Consider the following 22252-nt stretch of genomic DNA (forward strand, 5'->3'; position numbering starts at 1 on the left):
ACTTTGTTGTTGTAGTTGGGTGAAAGAATACATGCTAAGGTAGCAAACTAGCACAAATGCTCAAAATTGGCTGATGCATGGAAAAACAATATTTTCACCTGCCGTGTCTCGCCTTAAGGGCTATGTTGCAGCATCCTGGAAGAGCGTCTCCATCTGTCTAAGTGCAAGCTGGCCTATGTGAGATACCTTTGCCCACATTTATAGCCTGCATTGGTAGCCTGATCTGTGCTTTCCAAATTTTCAGGTCACACATGCCAGGTTGCCCACATAGCCAAAAAAGTCTTACATTTGATATGGTCAAATTAAGGCCTTAAAAGCATTGCATTTCGTTAGTGCTGTCAAAAATTGTTAAAGGTAGGGATCGGAGCGGTGTGAGGTTGGATGGAATCAGCACTCAGATAGCAAGGATTGTAGGAGCGATGGGTTTTTATTTCCCCCAAATAAGGCCCAATGGGCATAAAAGATTATGAAAATGTTTAACAAAAATAAGAAATAACAAAAAGACTTTAGACAAAGAAAATAAATAGACTTAGTAGCCCAAACAATAATTCTTATAAATGCACAAATAACAGGTGACTACAGACCAATTACGCTAGTCAATGCATCACCATTGGAGAGAATTCTGAGACTTACGTCTACTCATCAGCTACTCTCTCGTCTAAATGAATCCACAGGTTTAAATAGCCTACAATAGAACACACCCCTATAATTGGATCAATCCAACACTATTCAGCAAGGGTGCGCCTACAGTCAAACAAATACAAATAGCTTAAATCAGCACAATATAATTCTACGCAACTAGAACATACAAAACACAGTTGCTGGAAGTTGGCATAGCCAAACTAAACAAACCGGCAAAACTGTATATAAATAGGCTACATTAGGCTATGAATGACGTTCTTAGGCTACTCCCGGCTAACCCAGGAAGTAACATTAGACAAGCAAGACACGGCATTCACTCATACAAACAGATGAAGACGCGACAATGGACACCATTAAGACAAACACGTAACGAATTGATGATGACTTGATATTTCTTTGAAGCTCAATAAACGGAACATTTGACAAGACGTGTGATTATGTTAGCGGACGTAATGTGATTGAATGGTGAATGTTTTAAACTGTTTGGAGTTGTGATGGTTGATGTAGCTTGGCGTACGCCTCGCCGTAGTGTTTGAGGTTATCTCTAGGCCTAGATAAACAGCTACGGGAGAAACGGAAAGGGTCTGATGAATGAAATGTATGACTGATGATTATAAACGGTACAGAACTTCGGAAAACATACACATTCAACCAACACATACTTGCGACCCGACAAAGATAAAACTTAATGATGGCAGTGACTCACTGCCGTGACGGTGGCTATACTCGCCCCGTCACAAAAATATTGCGTTATTTTTTATAATTAACAATTTTTATTTGAAATTGTACACAGCAGATCATGTACACAGTTATATGACCAAGAACAAAAAATATACATAAGTAGAAAAGAGTAAAATAAAATGCCCACCCCCACCCCCCATAACAGAAAATAATAATTATATATTATTAACAATAATAATAGTAGTACAAATAGAAAAACCTTAAATAAAAACAAACTCACATACACACACAAACCCCCAAGTCACCGCCTCAAATAATTTCGTCTTGACTGTACCTCAATGTGTTCCATATCAAATGTATAACTGTATGCCTTATCCTTAAAGGGATATTCCGCCATTTTTGGAAATAAGCTAATTTTCCACCTTCCCTCGAGCAAAACAATCGATATTTACCTTGTTCCCGTTCATCCAGCCATTCTGTGAGTCTGACGATACAACTTTTAGCTTCAGCCTAGCATAGGTCATTGAATCGGATTAGACCATTAGCTTCTCGCCTGCTAGCTTCATGTTTAAAAGTGACTAAGATTTCTGGTAATTTTCCCATTTAAAACGTGTCTCCTCTCAAGTTAGAAAGTGCAATAAGACCAACTGAAAATGAAACCTGGCGTTTTTCTAGGCTGATTTGACATGGAACTACACTCTCATCTGGCGTAATAATCAAGGCAACTTGCAGCTACTGGCACTACTACTGCTTGCTGTCTATGGGGACTATTTTCAGATGCTGCGTAAGATATCACTGCGCCTATGGTACGTTTGCAAGTTGCCTTGATTATTACGCCAGATGAGAGTGTAGTTCCATGTCAAATCAGCCTAGAAAAACGCCAGGTTTCATTTTCAGTTGGTCTTATTGCACTTTCTAACTTGAGAGGAGACACGTTTTAAATGGGAAAATTACCAGAAATCTTAGTCACTTTTAAACATGAAGCTAGCAGGCGCGAAGCTAATGGTCTAATCCGATTCAATGATCTATGCTAGGCTGAAGCTAAAAGTTGTATCGTCAGACTCACAGAATGGCTGGATGAACGGGAACAAGGTAAATATCAATTGTTTTGCTCGAGGGAAGGTGGAAAATGAGCGTATTTCCAAAAATGGCGGAATATCCCTTTAAGACATAATAATATCTACTATATTTAGAAATAAGAATAACCATTAAATAATAATGGCAAATGTATACACAATAAGACACACATTGTTCATGAATGTGTATTAACTGTAGTTAGGATAAATCAAAATAAAATACACAAACAGGAATAAAAAAATAAAAAAAAATAAAACATGACACATGCGTCTCCCTACATACTAATTTAGTGTATTGTCCTCTTCCAGAAATGACAGGTATTTTCCCCATTTTTTATAATAAACCTCTAATTTACCAAATAACTTAAATGACATCCTTTCATAAGCCGCCACTCTGGCCATTTCTGCAGTCCATTCCTTAATTGAGGGCACCCCTTCTGTCTTCCATTCCCTGAGAAGTATCTGCCTACCTATCATAATACTAGTTTGGATCCAACTTTTAATGTGTTTACTCCCTTCAACTAAGACTGAGTTATCCCCTAAGACAAAGAGTCTGGGGCAAAACTCTGTGGGACTCTCTGAGATCTCACTAAGAAAACTGTGTATCCATGACCAAAATTCTTGTACTTGGTCACAAGACCATAATGTATGTAAAAGGTAGCTCTCTGTAGATTTGCAACGCCAGCAGTTTGGGTTCTCAATCAAACCTAATCTGAACAGCCTAGAGGGGGTCCAGTAAAAGCGGTTCATGATTTTAAACTGCATTAGACGCACTCTTGCATCCCTTGACAAGGTTTTGACATTTTTGCAAATCTTTAACCACACCTCGTCCTCCAATGTCAAATTAAGGTCCCTCTCCCATGTGTGTTTGAGCACTAGTAGGGCCTCATCCCCTGCTGTTTGAGTCAGCATAGAATAATACGTAGAGGCCTTAAATCCTAAACTATGATACCTAAGTATGTCATCTAGAAGCTCAGCTGTTTTTGGAGCTGGGGTATTTTGTCCAAAAATCCCCTTTAACATGTGATGTATTTGCAGGTATCTATAAAAATGTGACCTGGGGATTCCATATTGACGCCCTAACTCGTCAAAAGATTTCAGAGTATTGTTGAGATACAGATCGCCCAGGGTTACAATACCCTTCTCCTGCCAATCCTTCCACCATATAGGGGCTTTGTTAATGCGTAATTTTGGATTCAACCAGATACTGGACGACACATTTAGAAAAGGATCCAGTTTAAATAACTTGGCAACTTTAATCGACATCCCTTTGATGTTGGAAATTATTGGATGGGTTTTGACTTCTCTTGAGAGATTAACTGATAGACACTGGAGTAGCGGCACAGGGGAAAAATATTGCGTTATTAACGCGTTAACTCAAAGCAATTTTAACAGCATTTTTTTTTTTGCGCGAGATTAACGCTCTTTCTGACCTGTGACATTTTTTTTCATAAACTGCTGTGGCCACGTTAGAAAAACTACAGGACCCGACTGTAAACCAGAAGCAAAACTGTAAGCGCACCCCACGATGCCATTGTTGTTTAGATGTCCAGCTGAAGACGTTAAAATGGACGCTGCTAATAAACTAATGAATGGAAAGTTTAGTTTTAAAACATTGCCAGGATCAGTTCATAAGAGCAAAGTTATCTGCATGTACTTTCGATGTGAACTTCGTTACCATCGTAGCACGACTAGTTATAATTAGCCGCATTGAATTTCCACAAACGGAGAAATCTAAGGTAGAGCAGGCGTTGGGGCAGACGCAGTTGCGCTAACAAGAGATTAGCCTACTGGACTCGGTAATGATAACTATCTCAGGGTTACGTTAATGTGAGTGTATGTGTGTGTCTGTGTGCGACATCCCTCTAGCGCTTCTCTCCCCTTCCTACAGTAACTTTAGGCTAACGTTATCTGCCTTGTGCCTGAGTGCGTGTGTGTGTGTGCGTGCGCGTTCATGCACATTCGGTGTGTGAGTGTGTGTGTGCATTCGCATTCGAGAGTGAGAGAGTGTGTCTTCTTCTAGAAGGAGAGATGTTTGTTTCTTGCTCAGTGGTGCTGCCAGCATTGTGTCATCTGTCCCAATAGCCTACCTATTGACAGTATTACTACAGACATGAATGGCTGTAACACTATACTGTGGTTTGCAATTGCAAACATTTTTTTGCATAAAGCAAGCCTATCCACTTTACTTTGATATGAGTATTAAAATGATAAATCAAGGGACATTTTGAACAGATAAAAATGTGCGATTAATATGCGATTAATCGCAAGTTAAATAGGACATTTATGAGATTAATCACGTTAAATTTTTTTAATCGATTGACAGCACTACATTTCGTTTATGAAGTCTTGAAGTTCTTATTTTTTCCTTTGGTAGAATTAATGGATACCATAACATCAATTAATTTCGGGAGAGACCATGATATTGCTCATCCCGAGGGGAAAATATGCGTCTCTTCAGAAAAATAAACAAACTATCGCTTTTATATTTTTAAACTTTTGTTCACGGTTCTCATCCCTCAGTCATTCATGTCATTCTAAAGTGAAAGTGTGTGCAAGCTCCGGTGTGTCTGAAATGGCTGGAAAGACAGGGGTGTCACAGGTGTCAAAATGAGTAAAAAAAAAAGAGTAAATTAGCATAGCAACGTATTATTATAGCAAATAGACGTTGGCTACTGTGTTCAAATGTAGCCTATAGGCTACAGCGAGATTCTGGGGGGATCGGTGCGAATGGGTATGAAGTTGGTTTTGAATTTCATTCACAGTGGTATTGAAAAGGTCTTAAAAAGCCTTGCATGGCTGGAAAGACAGGGGTGTCACAGGTGTCAAAATGAGTAAAAAACGAGTACATTTTCTCAATGATGACTCAAATTTGTATGACTGAAAGGTCTAGGACAATTTGGCTTGCTGGTCTAACAGCAGTCAAAAAGATTATTGTACAAGTGTGGGTCCCACCTCACAATCTGTCATATGAACATTGGTTGAATACCCTTTTAGACAGGGCTGTACGCTAAGCTTTTTCACTAGGAGCACAGGTGCTCCTAAATGAAAAAGTTTAGGAGCACAGAAAGAAATTTAGGAGCACTATGAAATGTCCTTGAAAACCTTCTTGCCTTAAGCAGGATACAGATCATTCACAGCAGTGGCAATCATAGTCTCTGCTCAAACCCTACACACACAGAAAATGGCTTGTCTTGTTTCTATTTCATATTTTGAATTCAGAATTTGTATACATTTTGTTATCAATTTATAGCATTTTAGGATCTGCATAATTACTTATAGCTTAAAATATTCAGTAAACTGAATACTTCATATTGATTACACTGTAATGATATTACAGGGGTGGTGTGTAGGTCTAATTGAGTGCCTGTCACTTTAAGATGTACGTGAACATAATTAGGTTTCATTCGGTTTTAGGAAAAGAGTCAAGCATAGTTCAAGGATACATCCAGTGCTTGAAGTGGGAAAAAATAAGTGCAGGAACTCTAATTTTCTGACATTTGACATTAAGTGCGGTGAAGAAAAAAATCAAGTCTTTAGGATGTGTTGGTTGAAAAACTTTTTTATTTAATATTTTTTTCAAGCACTAACCTATAGGCCTAGGGTACTTTTTTCTAATTAACAAATGGAATATGGAAAACCATTAAAACAACACGAACCAGACCAGTGCAGTATAGCCACTTGTAGGCCTAACAATAGACTGGGCTAATAAGGGCCCTAGAACCAGAAACCTTTGGGCTAAAGGCCCAGATAAAGAAAACTGTGAAATAGGCTGTAGGTCTACTTGTTACAGTACATTGATTTAATTAACAATGGCCAAGAACAGAGATTAGGTCAAAAGTCAGAACAAGTGGGTAAGTGTGACTGTGTAAGTGTTCTTTCTATTGCTATTTTGGGTCCTGAAATGGCATTCCAAGCATCTGCCATGGCTATATGACAAACAGGGGGTCTGAATACAACTTCTGATATGAAAAATAAATTATTATGAAGTGGGGGATATGGAGAGGTATGAAAAAATGCAGAAATTTGATGTGATTTCCAAAAAGGATTTCTCGTGATTATAGCTAATTACACAGAGGCATTCTATACGCCGTTGGAATCATAGGATCTCCTGTTTATTGTGATATGTAGTTTGCCATAGGGCAGTAACGAAATCGTCAGATATTTCACAGAGACGAATGGGTATGACGCAGAACTGAATGTGCCATTCATTTAGGTAACTGTAATTTTCAACGCTAATTATCTCGCGAACCGTTCATCACAGAAACTAGCGGCTAGTACCATTGGAAAGGTCAGGTTCTGCAGTGTCATATGATATGCATGTTATTTCTGTGCGATTTTCTCGCGCAGCAATAAGACCGAGATGAATGCGTGAGTGCGTCTCTCGAAGAGGGCAGAGAGGGTCTGCCGGCGGCCCGATGGTAATCTTCTCGCGGCCCGGTAGATTGAGAAACACTGTGATAGGGCACTGTTGTGGCTCGTGGGTAATGTAGTCTTTCATAGGTCTTGTGATATTGTCTATTCTCGGGCCACTGTGACTGTCACTGCGTCGGATCAGTTTCAGTAAGTACCGGAACGCTGAAAAAAGTGGCGGAACCCAAAAGACGAAAATACAGAAGTTCCGGAACTGCGTTCCGCTGCGTTCCGGCCCACTTCAAGCACTGGATACATCATGTTTTCATTAAATAACTTAAATGTTCAAAAAACGAACAAAGGTAAAGACAAATACTTCTGGTGTAATAGAAAAGATGAGTGTCCACTGTCCAGTAACGTTAACTTCTATGATTTAGGTAGCCTACCATGGCATGGCATCATGAGTTGTCACTTTTTCCTTGGTCATGTTTAATTGGCTGGGTGCTTAACTTACTCTACCATGACTCGTCTTGGAGTTTGGTAGGCTATATCTGTTATATCCAATGAGTGACAACCAGAGCTCAAAATAAAACGTTACGGTATTCTCCTGATAACGTTAGTGGAATTGAATTAATGTGAATGTAACCTCCATACAAAGACGCAGAGTGGCTATATGATGCGCACATTTGCAATGAAAATGTTCCGCCTTTTTAAAGCAGGTGTAGCCTACACCAAATCGTGGTTAAATCCATCATTTAGACAACAGAATCAGTCGGATTTGGTTATGGTTATGGTTATGGTTATGGTTATGGTTATGGTTATTTAGCAGATGCCTTTGTCCAAAGCGACATACAAATAAATCACAATACAAATTAAATAACAGTGAACAATTACAAAAAGGGAGAATAGCAATATTATCAATAAAACAATCAATTAAGCACTAACCTAATGAGAAATAAAACAATGAAATGAGAATAGCAATCAAATAAGTCATTCAGTTAATTATATAATAACACTAACTATAGCATGGTATGGCTAAATTTAAGGACAATAGCAGAATAAATGTCAAATTCTAACAATGGACAAATTATAACAAAACAATACTATTATACAAACCATAACACATAACAAACGCTCAAAAGACTAAGTGCATATTAAACAAATATGCCTTAAGACCCCTCTTGAAAGATCCAAAACTGTTGCTGGAACGGAGAGCACTGGGCAACTCATTCCACCAACACGGAACCACTGAAGAATAGGATCTACAGTTTGACCTAGCATGAATGGTTTGTCGACATAACAGACGCTCCTCATAGAAGTCAACCAGGCCTATGTCAAATGCAGGCTGGGGTGAAGCTAACACTGTTTCCACACCGTGTTCATCAACTGTGATAATAATAATATTTGAAATGAACACGGTAATTGTAGGCTATATAGTCAACATTCTTATCATGGTTTGCCGTTTCAACGGTAGGCTAATCGCTACAAAGTCAGTCACCAACTGATAACGAACAGATTGAAGAAAAAGAAGAATGGTTTTGGAGTGACATTTCTTGCGTGTGTGAGAGACAGCGAGGTTGATGCTGAAAGTGTGAGTTTCTAGCCAGGAGCGTTAGAGTTGTCAACTATGAAATTTGTATACAGATGCGCGAAAATTGTACTAGCATATACTTTGATCCACTTGGTGTGGATTTTTAGGAGCAAAATGCGAATAAAAGGGTTGAATTCAGTACTCGCACCTGTGCTCCCATTTCGTATTTTCAAGTAGCACAAATATATATTTCCTCGCATTTGCGACGAGGTGCTCGCAGTGTACAGCCCTGCTTTTAGATATTCTTTTCCTTGAACTTTCCTCTGCCAAAGTCAATGGTGCAACCCCACGGACAATACGAACTGGGTATGAAGGTTTGATTTGATTTGATTTTATTTGGATCCCCATTAGATGATGCAAAAGCACCAGCTACTCTTCCTGGGGTCCACACACAACATATAATAGACAAGAAAATCAACATACAATTAAGAAATCAACATACAACACAACAGAAATAAAAACTGGAAAAGAAAACACTTTTCCTGGGGTCTACACACTATAACAAACAAGAAATCAACAAGACAACATATATATATTAAAAAAAAAACACACATAAAAGAAAAACAGAAAAATAATGACTCCCTAAGCCACCAACACACAACACAGACAAACCACAACAAGAGATGAAGTGACAAAAAGGAAGGTGGTATTGAAAAGGTCTTAAAAACCCTTGCATATAAGTTGGAGGATCCGGGGGGTACCCTGACATATGTACGAGCAAACTTCCACTGTGTCTCAAAAAATTGTCCATTTTCTGTTCTAGGCCTCAAGGCTTCAGCAGTTACCTGGACGACATCATCAGCTACCGGTGGGAGCTGGAGGAGGGTAAACCCAACCCCCTGCGGCAGGGTCCCTTTGAGCAGCTGGCCCCCCGCACACAGGTGGAACTGCTGCATCGACTGTGTGATTATCGTTTGGATGCTGCTGACGTTTTTGATCTTCTCAAGGTAATGATGAATACATTTCCTTGGGTGACTGAATCAACACCTACCCTTTCTGTAGTTCTATTCGTTTTACAGTATTCATATGCATTAGACTCTATAAATGAGTTTTAGCGTTGCCTATTTTTTCACAGCTAGCTTTTAATTCCAAGGACAATGAGGCATAATATGGAACTTGCAACCTCATGAACTTATAACTTACTATCTGAGGAGGAACTTGTGTGATTGCATATGTCCCAACAAATTCAGTTTACATTTAATTTGATTTAATTAGGGTTTGGATGCAGACAGTTTGCGCGTGGAGCCACTTGGAGAGGATGGAAGCGGTGCTATGTACTGGTATTTCTATGGCACTCGCATGTATAAGGAGGAACCAGTACAGATCAAAACAGTTGGAGCCTGGTAAGGAGCGTGGATAGACAATATGCTGCAGTTCACGATTGAGTCATGACTTATTGAGGTTTTAATTCTTCTGTTGATTGTCCTGTTGTGAAGTGAAATGTCTGTGGCGAAAGAACCTGAGAAAAGGAAAAGGGGAAGGCCACCAAAGAAGAGGAATCTTGAGGAGAAACTACTGAGGTACCCTTGCCTAAGATATCATGAAGATGTGCTCGCTATTACTGTTTGAATTTGACTAGTCCTCTTTAGAACTGTGTTGTATTCCACTCTAAGAACACATTTATATTTATTTACATTTATATTTATTTACAAATGTCTGTTTTGTAGTAGGACTGATGCCATGATGGATGAAAGCAAGAATCTACACACTGGGTCAACCTGTGGTTCAGGTAGTTAATGGTCTATCATATTTGATGTAAATGCATTGACATTTAGCCATAACTTTTTAAAGTAAGTCATTTTTAGGACCAGCTTCAAACGGTTTAAATTGACAGTATTCTGAGTGATATTTTAATGTCTTTGGCTGAAAACAAATTATTGTTGACTAACTAGTTACAACCAGAGAGGTATTTCACAAAACCTAGATAAGGGATTAAGCCAGGATTTTTTGTTATCCTGGATGAATTTACCCTTGACTTGGTTTCACAAAAGAGATGGCACATGAATTGCCATGGGAATTTATTCTCTGTGATTTATAGCCTGGTCCCGACCAGGCTAACAGCCAAGCCAAGTTAATTCTAATAGCAATTACATTATCTGATTGGTTCGGCTATCTGTCATTCAAATCAGACCTCCATGCGATTTTTTTAAAGAGCTGTATTCCATTTATTCTATTTACTACTTGCATTTACTCGCAAAACACAACAGAATGTCTGGCCAATACCATATGGATATCATTTAAAGGGACATTGTGTAAGATTTCCAATGGTTTGTTTCCAAAATCAACATTTCCCATTCATAAATGTGGCCTCATTCATGTGTAATTACCACTACCACCAATTCGAAGCATTCCTATTGGCTCAGAAGTCCTCATTTGAATATCCATAGCGCGGACCCGGCGCTCCATTTGCGTGCGCCATCTTGGAATACGGGTGGGCGCTACGGACATATGCGATTGCGAAATACTACAGCTCCGTCTTTGACTTCTGAAGGCAGAGACCATAGCTATGTCTATGGCAGAGACTATATCTCGGATCTATCCATTTCCTACATTCAGCGATGTAAGTTATGAACCCGTTTTCAACAAGCCACCTGTCTATCTAACATTCCAACACTGAAATTGTATTTTCCATTCCAAATAAACAAATAAAGTAACTTTGATCGTGATCTGTCACTGTCTCCGCAATGGCCTTTAGTTTAGTTTACATAGCCACGTAAAAGGCTTTCTAGACCCACAGACAGTTGATAAACTAACCTACCATAGTTTTACTAGAACTAGAAGTTCTACAAAGTTATACAAATTTGCTGAACGGAGGAGGATGTTTCAGGTTAGTTGCATATTATTGCCCTCTTACGTGTCACAGTCATTTCTATACCAACTAAGACTGCAGATTCGTAAAGAAACGCAAGCACCCACATCATAAGTGTTTCTTAATTAGGTTTGTACCAAACATGACATTTTACCGTGACTCAAGGTTGTGTACAAAACAGCTAGCAAACACTTCCCATTACGGTGCAAACGTTAGCGAGCTAGCTCGGTTAACAGGCTAAATGAAATGGTTTGTTGTGTCCGAAAGTGTGTCTTATTGGTATCACACACAAGCAATGACAATGGAGAAGTTTTGGTTTTATGTTATTTCAGGTTAGTTTGCAACAACAAGTTTAACCACAGTCCTTGGCTACCTAGCTAGCAAGCCTGACTAGCCCTTCCCATTAACTTTCTATGTAGGCCTTTGCTAGCTAGCTACTGTGCTAACCAGCTCGGTTAACAGGCAAAGTGAAATAATTTATAGAGAATGGGAATGTGACGTCGCGGACATTTCGCGGTTGCGCCGCGGTGGCGTCTGGGATACATACGTGAGGCCACTTGTACGCTGCTGCCAATGCTGTACCATTGTAAACATCGTAAAACATTGCTAACTCGCTGTTTCTAACACTGTTTTTCACACATCATGGGACGAACCTGTTGTGTTGTTGGATGTAACGTCCGTGCCCACGATCGTCAGGTAAAAAAAATCAACAACGGAGTGTCTTTGTATTACTTTCAGGGTCTCACGTCCACTCTCCAGACGGTCTGTCATAGGGATCCATGTTACCGATCAAAGATTTTTCTATATAACGTTTCCTCGCGTCTGGCAGGAGCTTGTCTCTGTACGGTCCATTACTACTTCTACTACTAGTTTTTAGCATAGTAGCCTAAATGTTTACATCTAGTGTTACTGTTTTGGCTAGCCGATCTTGTTCGAAATATCATAGGTTTCCATAGGTTTCTTGTTTATAATTCGCGCCGCGGCCTCACCTAATGGAGGGAAACGCCCTTTTTGTCCCAGAATGCACTGCGCCGCTAACTTCCGTTCCCATTCTCTATTACATATCCGAAAGTGAGTTTTACTGGCATCACACACAAGCAACGACAAGTTCTGTTTTGACTAGGAGACTGGAACTAGGGTCATTGTCTTGGTAGATTCACGACGAGATTAACATTATACTGCAACAACCTAATGAATGCTTTGCAACGGCTTGCAAATGCTGGCAACGATGTGCAACGTTTAATCATAGACAGTAAAAGAAAATTGCATTTAATTCACACCTCCGCAACAGTTTTGTCTCGTCGCAGATCTTTGGGTATTATGTTTTTTGACCTGAGAAGCTACCGTAGTCCGTATAGGCTGCGATATAATCCCTAACCGCTAGATGGGAGAATTTCACAATGAAATGTCCTCAAGCTTACACAATGTCCCTTTAAATTATGGTGGCCATATAATTACAGTGCATGAAAATGCACTGTACTGTTCTTCCTAGACTTCTTATTATTATATTTATTATTATTCCGCTTACCACTTTTTCTGACCGCAATTTCTCTTCAACCGTTTAACTTAGAAACTTCATTCAAACTTTGTAACGTAGGTATTCTAATGGATCGGGTTGCTATGACTTTTCAACTTTGTAACTTTTATACTTTTTGAACTATTAAATAAAAACTATTCAAAATTTCCCCATAGACTTAACATTGGCCTCTATGACATCACAATCGGGTCGTTGAGCAATTAGAATCTTATGCCAGGTGGCCAGCCCCACCTGCAGCAGCCCTCTCTCTCTCAGGCTTTAAGCATACAATCTCTCTGTGAAGACTACATATCCTGTTAACTGTTTCCTCTTTCCACAACTGTTTCAAAATAAAAGTCCTCACTGCAATAATACACTATTAAATCATTTAACCACTGAAACTACTCAACTATTTAACTGTTCAACCATTCCAACTGTCAGTTATCATCAACTATGCCTCCAGTCAACTAAATGAAACCTCCATGTACCTAGCAACTAACATAGCAACCATTAAAACTAAGCGTTTTTGACAGTTTCCATAGCAACCAACATGATTATACTACAGTAACTTCTTTATTCCTGATAGTGGGCACCATGGATACCCTAGCAACTACTGTTTCAAAATAAAAGTCCTCACTAGCAAGTTAGCATTGTTAGCATGGTTAGCATTGTTAGCATAGTTAGCATTTTTAGCATTATTGCTAAAAATGATTAGCTAAGTTAGCTAATCAACCTGGTTGGCATTGTTAGCATAGTTAGCATTGTTAGCATAGTTAGCATTTTTAGCATAACTGCTAAAATGATTAGCTAAGTTAGCTAATCAATGTGGTTAGCATTGTTAACATAGTTAGCAATGTTAGCATAGTTAGCATTTTTAGCATTACTGCTAGAAATCATCAGCTAAGTTAACTTATCAACCTGGTTTGCATTGTTAGCATAGTTAACATTTTAGAATACCTGTTAGAAATTATTAGTTAAGTTAGAACAGGAATGTTTAAGCTTTAAAATGTCTACCTTAACACCATCAACTCTCTTTAAACTATGCAACCACCATGCTTACCCTAGCTACACCTTAATAGCCATATCTACATTTTTTTGCATTTTCATGCACTGGTAATTCCTCCCCCGTCCCCGCCGCATCGCCGCCACTGCCCTACGATGGGGGGGGGGGGGGGGGGGGGGGGGGGTTGAGACTGTTGGGACTGTTGGTTTGACAACGACCGAGTCTTTTAGGAAGCAAGTCTGAGTCGAGACCGAGTCTTAAAGGAGTCAAGGCCGCATCAAGACCAACCAAAGAAAGAGGTTTTCATAATTTACATCACCAAGGATCATATAACAGTTCAATTCCCAAAGGGTAGAGAGGGGATTGTTGGCTACAAGAGCAGTCTAGCACACACTTGTCTAAATCACTTCTTTTCTGATTTGCTTTAAGACAAGGAGGTCAGCTGAAGTAAAAATTTAGTAGGCTGTCAGCATTTCATTAATGTTGAAAATGTTGAATTGTGACACTAATGACAGCAATATACCTGGATTTCACATTCATTGTATCAGATTTAATTGTATCAGCAACCAATTAAACATCATTAACACAATTTAGACAATATTATACCTTAAAAGTGTAAGTTTACAACTCCAATACAGGGCCTTTTGTATCTTTCAAAACCTTTGCACTGCTCAGCATAGCACCATAGGATATATTTTAAAGCCAGTCAATATTATAATATTCTATTAAAACCAAGAATATTTGTAATGGTGGATATTTTAGAATATACCATGAAATAAAGATGAAACTGTATGAAAATGTAACATTGCGACTGTATGGTAAAGTTAATGAATTGTGATTTAGTAGCCTAAAGCTGCAATTCTTTGATTGAAGCTGTATATTGTGCGTGCCTGTTGCTCATAATAGCCTAAGAGAGCAGGAACGTTTTTAATGCTTTTTAAAACATAATTAGCGAGATCGTACCGCATTGAACGCTAATATTTTGTCACTAGCAACCAAATCTGTCATCTGTCAAATACAGTTGCATGTTCAGCTCTGAACAAAAACATTCAGGAATTATTTCTACAAAACGGAAACGTGCGTCCCGCCCGGTCGGGATGAATGAAACTGGCATGGGAGACAAGAGGCTACATTTTAAAGTTTAAACTAGCCTGTGTAAACCTCAGACAATTTCAGAATTTTACAACACGTGAATGAATAGCCGTCACAAGTTGTTGTTAGCTGTAGGCTAGATGGCACAAGTGTTTTTCACAACAAATTACAAGATGCAGTGGGCTGTGCATTCATAGACGAGTGATAAAAAAAAAAAAAAAAGATTTGCGCTCAAAAGTGTTATGCCGCTCATCCCACACATTTGGTAGATTCAACGGAGAACCATTCCTGTGAGAATCGTCAAATCTAGCTAGGTTTAGGCTGTGTTTGCAGTCACTCTGAGATATGCGTGGCAGTGGAACCTGATATTAAATACTCATGCTGAATGAGCGCGTCGCCTGTGCGCATAGGCCAACTCGATTTGAAAAAGTTTGTTTTTTTATGCGTTCTACAGAGAAGGGAGACTAGCGGCTACGGTTTGGAATGACAGGGAGAAAACATGACAGAGTAATACGGCGAATATCACTATACATAATATTTATTTATTAGAGGGGATGCATCCCCTCTATTGAAATCCGGTCGCTTCTTATTACAGTGCATGAAAATGCACTGTACTGTTCTTCCTAGACTTCTTATTATTATATTTATTATTATTCCGCTTACCACTTTTTCTGACCGCAATTTCTCTTCAACCGTTTAACTTAGAAACTTCATTCAAACTTTGTAACGTAGGTATTCTAATGGATCGGGTTGCTATGACTTTTCAACTTTGTAACTTTTATACTTTTTGAACTATTAAATAAAAACTATTCAAAATTTCCCCATAGACTTAACATTGGCCTCTATGACATCACAATCGGGTCGTTGAGCAATTAGAATCTTATGCCAGGTGGCCAGCCCCACCTGCAGCAGCCCTCTCTCTCTCAGGCTTTAAGCATACAATCTCTCTGTGAAGACTACATATCCTGTTAACTGTTTCCTCTTTCCACAACTGTTTCAAAATAAAAGTCCTCACTGCAATAATACACTATTAAATCATTTAACCACTGAAACTACTCAACTATTTAACTGTTCAACCATTCCAACTGTCAGTTATCATCAACTATGCCTCCAGTCAACTAAATGAAACCTCCATGTACCTAGCAACTAACATAGCAACCATTAAAACTAAGCGTTTTTGACAGTTTCCATAGCAACCAACATGATTATACTACAGTAACTTCTTTATTCCTGATAGTGGGCACCATGGATACCCTAGCAACTACTGTTTCAAAATAAAAGTCCTCACTAGCAAGTTAGCATTGTTAGCATGGTTAGCATTGTTAGCATAGTTAGCATTTTTAGCATTATTGCTAAAAATGATTAGCTAAGTTAGCTAATCAACCTGGTTGGCATTGTTAGCATAGTTAGCATTGTTAGCATAGTTAGCATTTTTAGCATAACTGCTAAAATGATTAGCTAAGTTAGCTAATCAATGTGGTTAGCATTGTTAACATAGTTAGCAATGTTAGCATAGTTAGCATTTTTAGCATTACTGCTAGAAATCATCAGCTAAGTTAACTTATCAACCTGGTTTGCATTGTTAGCATAGTTAACATTTTAGAATACCTGTTAGAAATTATTAGTTAAGTTAGAACAGGAATGTTTAAGCTTTAAAATGTCTACCTTAACACCATCAACTCTCTTTAAACTATGCAACCACCATGCTTACCCTAGCTACACCTTAATAGCCATATCTACATTTTTTTGCATTTTCATGCACTGGTAATTCCTTGGAATTGCATTTCTAGTTAATAATATATACTCGTTGTTTGCTGCTTCTTTTTGACAGACGTTTGATGAATAGCCTACAGTAGTAGTTGATTGGAAGTGGAAAGAGGTGTTTTCAACTAATTCAGTTTTAAGACAAAATAGAGATATATATAGTCATACTTTGTGCATCTTTGCGGTGGCAAGCGCTTTCTTAACCCTATGAGCCCGACGGACGCAAAGTGCGTCAAAAAACACACCCATTCTTCTTTGTTATTATTAGTCACAGCGAGATGAGACCTATATTGCACGAAAGAGCAGAACCGGGGCTTTCCATCGAGACTAGACACTTGTCTGTACGATCAAGTATGAAAATAAAATAAAATCATGAAGTTAAATCAAAGTATATCATATTTACAGTCTATATTGCTCGGCATTCACCCGTGCAGCCAGAACTCTCGCTTGAATTACTTCGATAATCCTGCATCGCACAGACATGACACGCATATCAAATGAAAGAATAGAAACATTGCTTTCCATTGATACCAAATACATTGATCCTTGTGTATTATAAAAACAGACAAAGTGACAAACAAATAATAATGTCATATAGCTTCGGCTACCATTACTCGTTTGATTTACTCGCGAAAGATCAGAAAGATATGGCACGCATATCAGATGAAAGAGGAGAGCTAGAGCTATCCACAGATACCAAAAACATGCTAGGCTATAAAACAGACGAAGTGACAGCAAAATAATAACTTCATTTAGCTCCAGTTACCCCATGTTTTTGTGTGGCATAATGTTCATAATCCAACGTTATCATGTGTTTCTCTATGGCAAGTCACATTCATAATACGGTTTTGAGATCCTAGCAAACTCCTGTATGGTATCCAATTCAAGACTCATACTGCATCCAAATTTGTTTGACAAATAAACACTTTTTTGCCTTTAATTTGTTCCTTGCAATGCAGTAAAAACTATTATAGAGAATCATCATCTGTGCACGTCATGTGTGCTACCACGCAAACAAGTCAGGTCAGATCAGCTAGTGTCACAAATATGGAGCACAAAAGGTGTCAAAAAGTCATTTCTCAGCAGTAAATAAAAATTGCCATTTATTTCTGGAAGGCACACACCACATATTTCTGTAAATTGCTCAGCCCCAAAGTATACCTCCACCATGGTTCTTATATTACCATTTTCAGGACAGTCAGGCCTACACAACCATGCAAGTCATGTCGAGCTGTCAGCTTGTTGTGGTGAGATACACATCAAAATGTAAGAATTTGTATAGTATGCTTTTCAAATTTGTATTATTTAAAAATCTAAATCAAATCAATGCAAGAATTTATACATGATATTGTGTCAGATCTGGGTAGCCTAGACTGTGCTGAAAAAAACAATATGCAGCATGTGTGAATGGCACTTACAATTAGGGCTGTTCGATTTTGCCCCAAAATAAAATCTCTATTTTCTTTTCTTAAAATCCGATTTTCGATTACGATTGCGATTATTTTGTGAAATGACAAAAGGCGAGAATTTATTTGAAATATGCTGTTTTTTATTGAACATTTTGCAAATAAATTGGGATTTGAGTGCAAATCTTGCTCTTATTAAACAATATTATTATTAATAATTCATTTCAAATGATTGATATTAAGAAATGTTTTTGAACTTTTGCCACAAAATTCAACACTTGCAAACATAAGTACCGTAATTACCCTAGTTAACTAGAGGTAGTGAAAATGCCCTTAAAACAGCTTAGGGCTCATAGGGTTAATGACGTTGCGTGCCGAGACAAGGAAGCTCTCACATGTGGGTGCATATGTAAATTTGCATTCATTTGGTCTGCCACACCTACTCCCGCTATGTTAAAAAAATATCCATGATTCCCCATTCAAAAAAGTTAAACGAGCGAGAAATGAGAACCTGCACGTGTCCTGAATAACTTACACCTGGCTTGACATAGTCGCTCCTATTCATCCTGGATTGACGTTAGTGGAACGAGTTGTGCAAGGATGACAAACCTGGCTTTATCACTTATCTTGGATTTCCTAATTCTGCCTTTGTGAAATGCCCCTCTGGTCTTTTTATTTGAGGCTGGACTTTTATTATTATTATTATTATTATTATTATTATTATTATTGTCTTAGACTTATCTTTGCTAGTATTTGGACTGGGGCATTGGTCTTGCCAAATGTTCTACTTGGTCTTGACCAGGGGCAGATAGAGCTATCCCTGCCTTGTCGATAGACTAGAGGTAAAACATAGGCCTGACAGTGTTGCTTGGTTTAGGCCAGTGTTTTTCAACTGCTGTTCCGCGGCACACCAGTTTGCCGTGAGAGATCATCAGGTGTGCCATGGGACATTGTCCAATTTCGCTTAATCTGTCCAAAAACATGTATTGTTTAGTTGTAGCAAATAGTAGGCTATGTCATTGTTGAGTGTCTGTGCCTGCTTTGTAGTGACTTGTTGATTTAAATAAATATTATTTAATAGCAGTGGGTGGCAGTCAGTAGCGTAATGGTGACCTGGTTAATTGAGAAATGCGCACAAGAAATGGTGGTGAAAATTAGATAATTGAAGGCTTGATACGACATTGTGCTCCAGAATGTGTGTAGATCAGGCTTGTGCAAAATTCAGAATTGAATTGAGAATGACTGCTAAATTCCAGTTGAATTCTTGAATTTGAATTGAATTTGAATTGAGGTCAAATACAGGATGTAGAATTACAATCTGAATTTGAATTAAAGGAAGTAGAATTCGAAATTCGAAGAAATTCATATACATAATTTAAGGGTAGTGTTTAACAATGAAGTTTCACAATATATGTAAGATATGACCGCAACAAACAGACAACTTACAAAAACAGTAAACCAGTAACCAATAGATTGCAAAAAAACAGTAACCAATTACATTTCCAAAGTAACCTTCTAAAAAACTGAATGTAGGCCTGTCTGTTTTGTTTCAGAACGTGAGCATGGAGCCTGGTCCCTGGTTTGTGATACAGAAGAACAGTGGGTCAAACTTGCTGACAGCATCAAAGACAAGCAATCACCTCAAGACCGTCATTTGTACCGCATCATCACTCAGAACTTCATCCCAGAAATTGGCAGTATGGTTGAGCACAAAGTAAGTATCTTCAAAATAAATGTCTGCTCACTTCAGTCCTTTATGCAAGTTTTAATAGCCAGCCTAGCTTTCGGTCAAACCACCATCCTCAGGGCATGGCTATTAAAACTTGCAAAAAGTGTATGTATTTTGAAGATTCTCATTTATTGTTTCCCATTGAAGGACACTATACATTACATCAGAAAACTTTGATTTGAAAAATACACTGTTGCAATCCCCAAGATCTCCAAAAGACTGTCCACATACCCACTCAACATATCCTCCATTCCTCAAAACTATTTTACTTACAGGAGAAGGAGCAGAAACAGAAGTTAATGGACAGCTACCACAAACTCTCTGAGAAAAATGTTTTCAAGGAGGTATCATCGTCCATCATGTTGTTTATACACTTACTGTTCCACTTGATACAGCAAATTAAGTGCCGTCATAACTGAATGTTTAGAAACATAATCATACAAAGGTTTATTTGTCCCCTTCACTTTCTTTCCTAGATATTTTTAGTGTAGTTTACAATTAAACCATCATAAATACAAATATGTACAAAAAATACAAGTGTTTGACAAAACTGACTATGCGTTCCTAGGAGATAATAAAGGCAAAATCTGAGGTAAAACAGCAGAAAGAAGAGGAGGCAGACCGACAACTGCTGCTGGAGAGGCTGCTGCAGGAACAACGTCAGCAAGAGGAGCTGGAGAGGGAGAAAGCTGTGGAGGGTGAGCGCAGCTTCAAGTGGTTCCATTTGAATTATGTTCCATTAATTTTCTGTTGGAGGCAGGTGAGCAAAAGGTTGAAAGGGATGTTTTTATACTGCAGGCATTATACATCTGAAATTCAGAAAATGCACGCTCAGACTTGTATTGATGATTTGAACTAGAGATGCACCAGTGGATCGGCTGATGACTGGGACTGACTGGCAGATTTTCACGTTCGGCCATGACTGTTGACCGACCGGTCAGTCTGACATATTTTATGCTGGTCAAATGCACTCACTTGCGCCACACTTGAAACATCCCCCAGCTGAGAATTTGCAAAGTCTGAAGAAGCTTGCAAAGGCCTACACTCAGGGTTTGATGTACAAAGAAAGTGCTAATACTGAGTTTTTCTATGCGCAGACAGCAAGTGCTTGGAATTTACTAAGATGTCACTTCATTACATAAACAGTGCTCATCACCGCCCATCTCTATGCGTGCTGCAATTTGCGTGCCCACAACTGAACAGCAAGTGCAGTTGAATGGAGTTAATTGATAGTGACATTAAAAGGAATCAAAGTTTAGCAAACAAACATGATAATAAGATGTCAACAAGCAGAAACATAAAGCGTAGTGTGTTGCCCCCTGGAGGTTACCCTGATGACCGGTACGAATGTTTCGTTATGTGTCCGGCCAGGGACCCACTGTCAAGTGAAGTTACGCTCTTACCTATTTGATGTCAATAACCTTTAGAAGACTTCTGTTTATACAGATAGACACCAGAATATCTTTATCCAGGCTTTTTAAATATTAGAAGTCTCTAAACATCCAGGCCTTGACAGTTAGCTAACGTGTAAATGATTCGGTTTCAGTGAACAGCTGAAACTCAGGTTATTTTCAGTATTTGCTTAGTAACAAGAAATAAACCTACTCAGAAAGAATAGAAAAGAATCACAGAAGAGAGACGTTATCTTACCATCCTGTTCGGAAAGTGGTAGCCTATGTGTCCCAAAACAGAATAAAAGCTGAAAGAATCGGACGTTGGTTTAAAATAGTCTTTTTACTTCAGCACTTTTAAATACAGCAAAAATGCGGCACAATACAGCTTGTTGGTTACAATATGTAGAAAAAAGGTAATTCCATTTTGTGGTGAAAAGGAAAAAACAAAAGAAATTAATCCAATAATCGTCGTAATTCCATTTTGTGTTGAAAAAGGAAAAACAAAAGAAAGTAATCCAATAGGGTCGAAAAAAGCAAAGATACCGTAAAACTCCAAACAATAGCCCGGGCTTTTATTTTGCCAAATCGGCAAAATGCACAGGCGTGTATTTGAGACAGCCGTCTATATGAGACAGGCGTTTAATTTAATGATTGTTAGTTGAGTGTAGGTTTATTGTTGGATTAGAAATAACTACCCAATAGCATAAGCAGACGGAAAGCATGACAACAGGAGGTTACCACATTATATTACGGTAGGCTACTTTATTTAGCCTATAATTCGAATGTGTTTCACAAATCAGATCATATTAGAATTAGCCTACTATAATAGGCTGTGTCTTAAATTATTGGCCGCTTAAAATAACGAAACGATGTGACAGCGGGCTGAACAATTCAAGTTACCATCGAGCCTATGAACTTGTTGCCCCTGATAACACATCAGCAATAAAGAATGAATGCTACCCTGTAAAACAACTACAATCGTGTGATTAAAAATGATCCTATTCATCGCTATCACCGTGATCCTCAACTAGGCTACAAGTTGATTTGCGAATTCCTCCTCCTCGTCGCTCTCCTCCACTTGCCTGCCTTGCTTGCGCAGCTTCCGACCAGATGCGCAGGGCTCTCCCTCTTTGGAGACAGACCTTGCAGCTCAGCCTTTAGGCACCCTCTTTGGATCAACCGAGAAATATCTTGCC

The 22252-nt window shown here is 38.6% G+C and overlaps 1 protein-coding gene across 3 annotated transcripts in view; it reads left to right on the plus strand.

Moving 5' to 3' along the window:
- The window catches only part of LOC134093669 (chromatin remodeling regulator CECR2), an 89648-nt gene that overhangs the window by 21224 nt on the left and 46172 nt on the right, over positions 1 to 22252 (plus strand). For 2 of the 3 annotated variants that reach the window (XM_062546845.1, XM_062546846.1), the window contains exons 3-9: positions 9107 to 9290; positions 9559 to 9686; positions 9780 to 9863; positions 10011 to 10072; positions 19487 to 19647; positions 19938 to 20006; positions 20231 to 20360. In XM_062546845.1, coding sequence (XP_062402829.1) covers positions 9107 to 9290; positions 9559 to 9686; positions 9780 to 9863; positions 10011 to 10072; positions 19487 to 19647; positions 19938 to 20006; positions 20231 to 20360 — 818 coding nt within the window. The remainder of the gene's footprint in view (positions 1 to 9106; positions 9291 to 9558; positions 9687 to 9779; positions 9864 to 10010; positions 10073 to 19486; positions 19648 to 19937; positions 20007 to 20230; positions 20361 to 22252) is intronic. The other variant, XM_062546848.1, reaches the window with a different exon arrangement.

The sequence above is a fragment of the Sardina pilchardus genome, chromosome 10 (genome assembly GCF_963854185.1).
Source record: "Sardina pilchardus chromosome 10, fSarPil1.1, whole genome shotgun sequence".
Classification (NCBI taxonomy): domain Eukaryota; kingdom Metazoa; phylum Chordata; class Actinopteri; order Clupeiformes; family Clupeidae; genus Sardina; species Sardina pilchardus.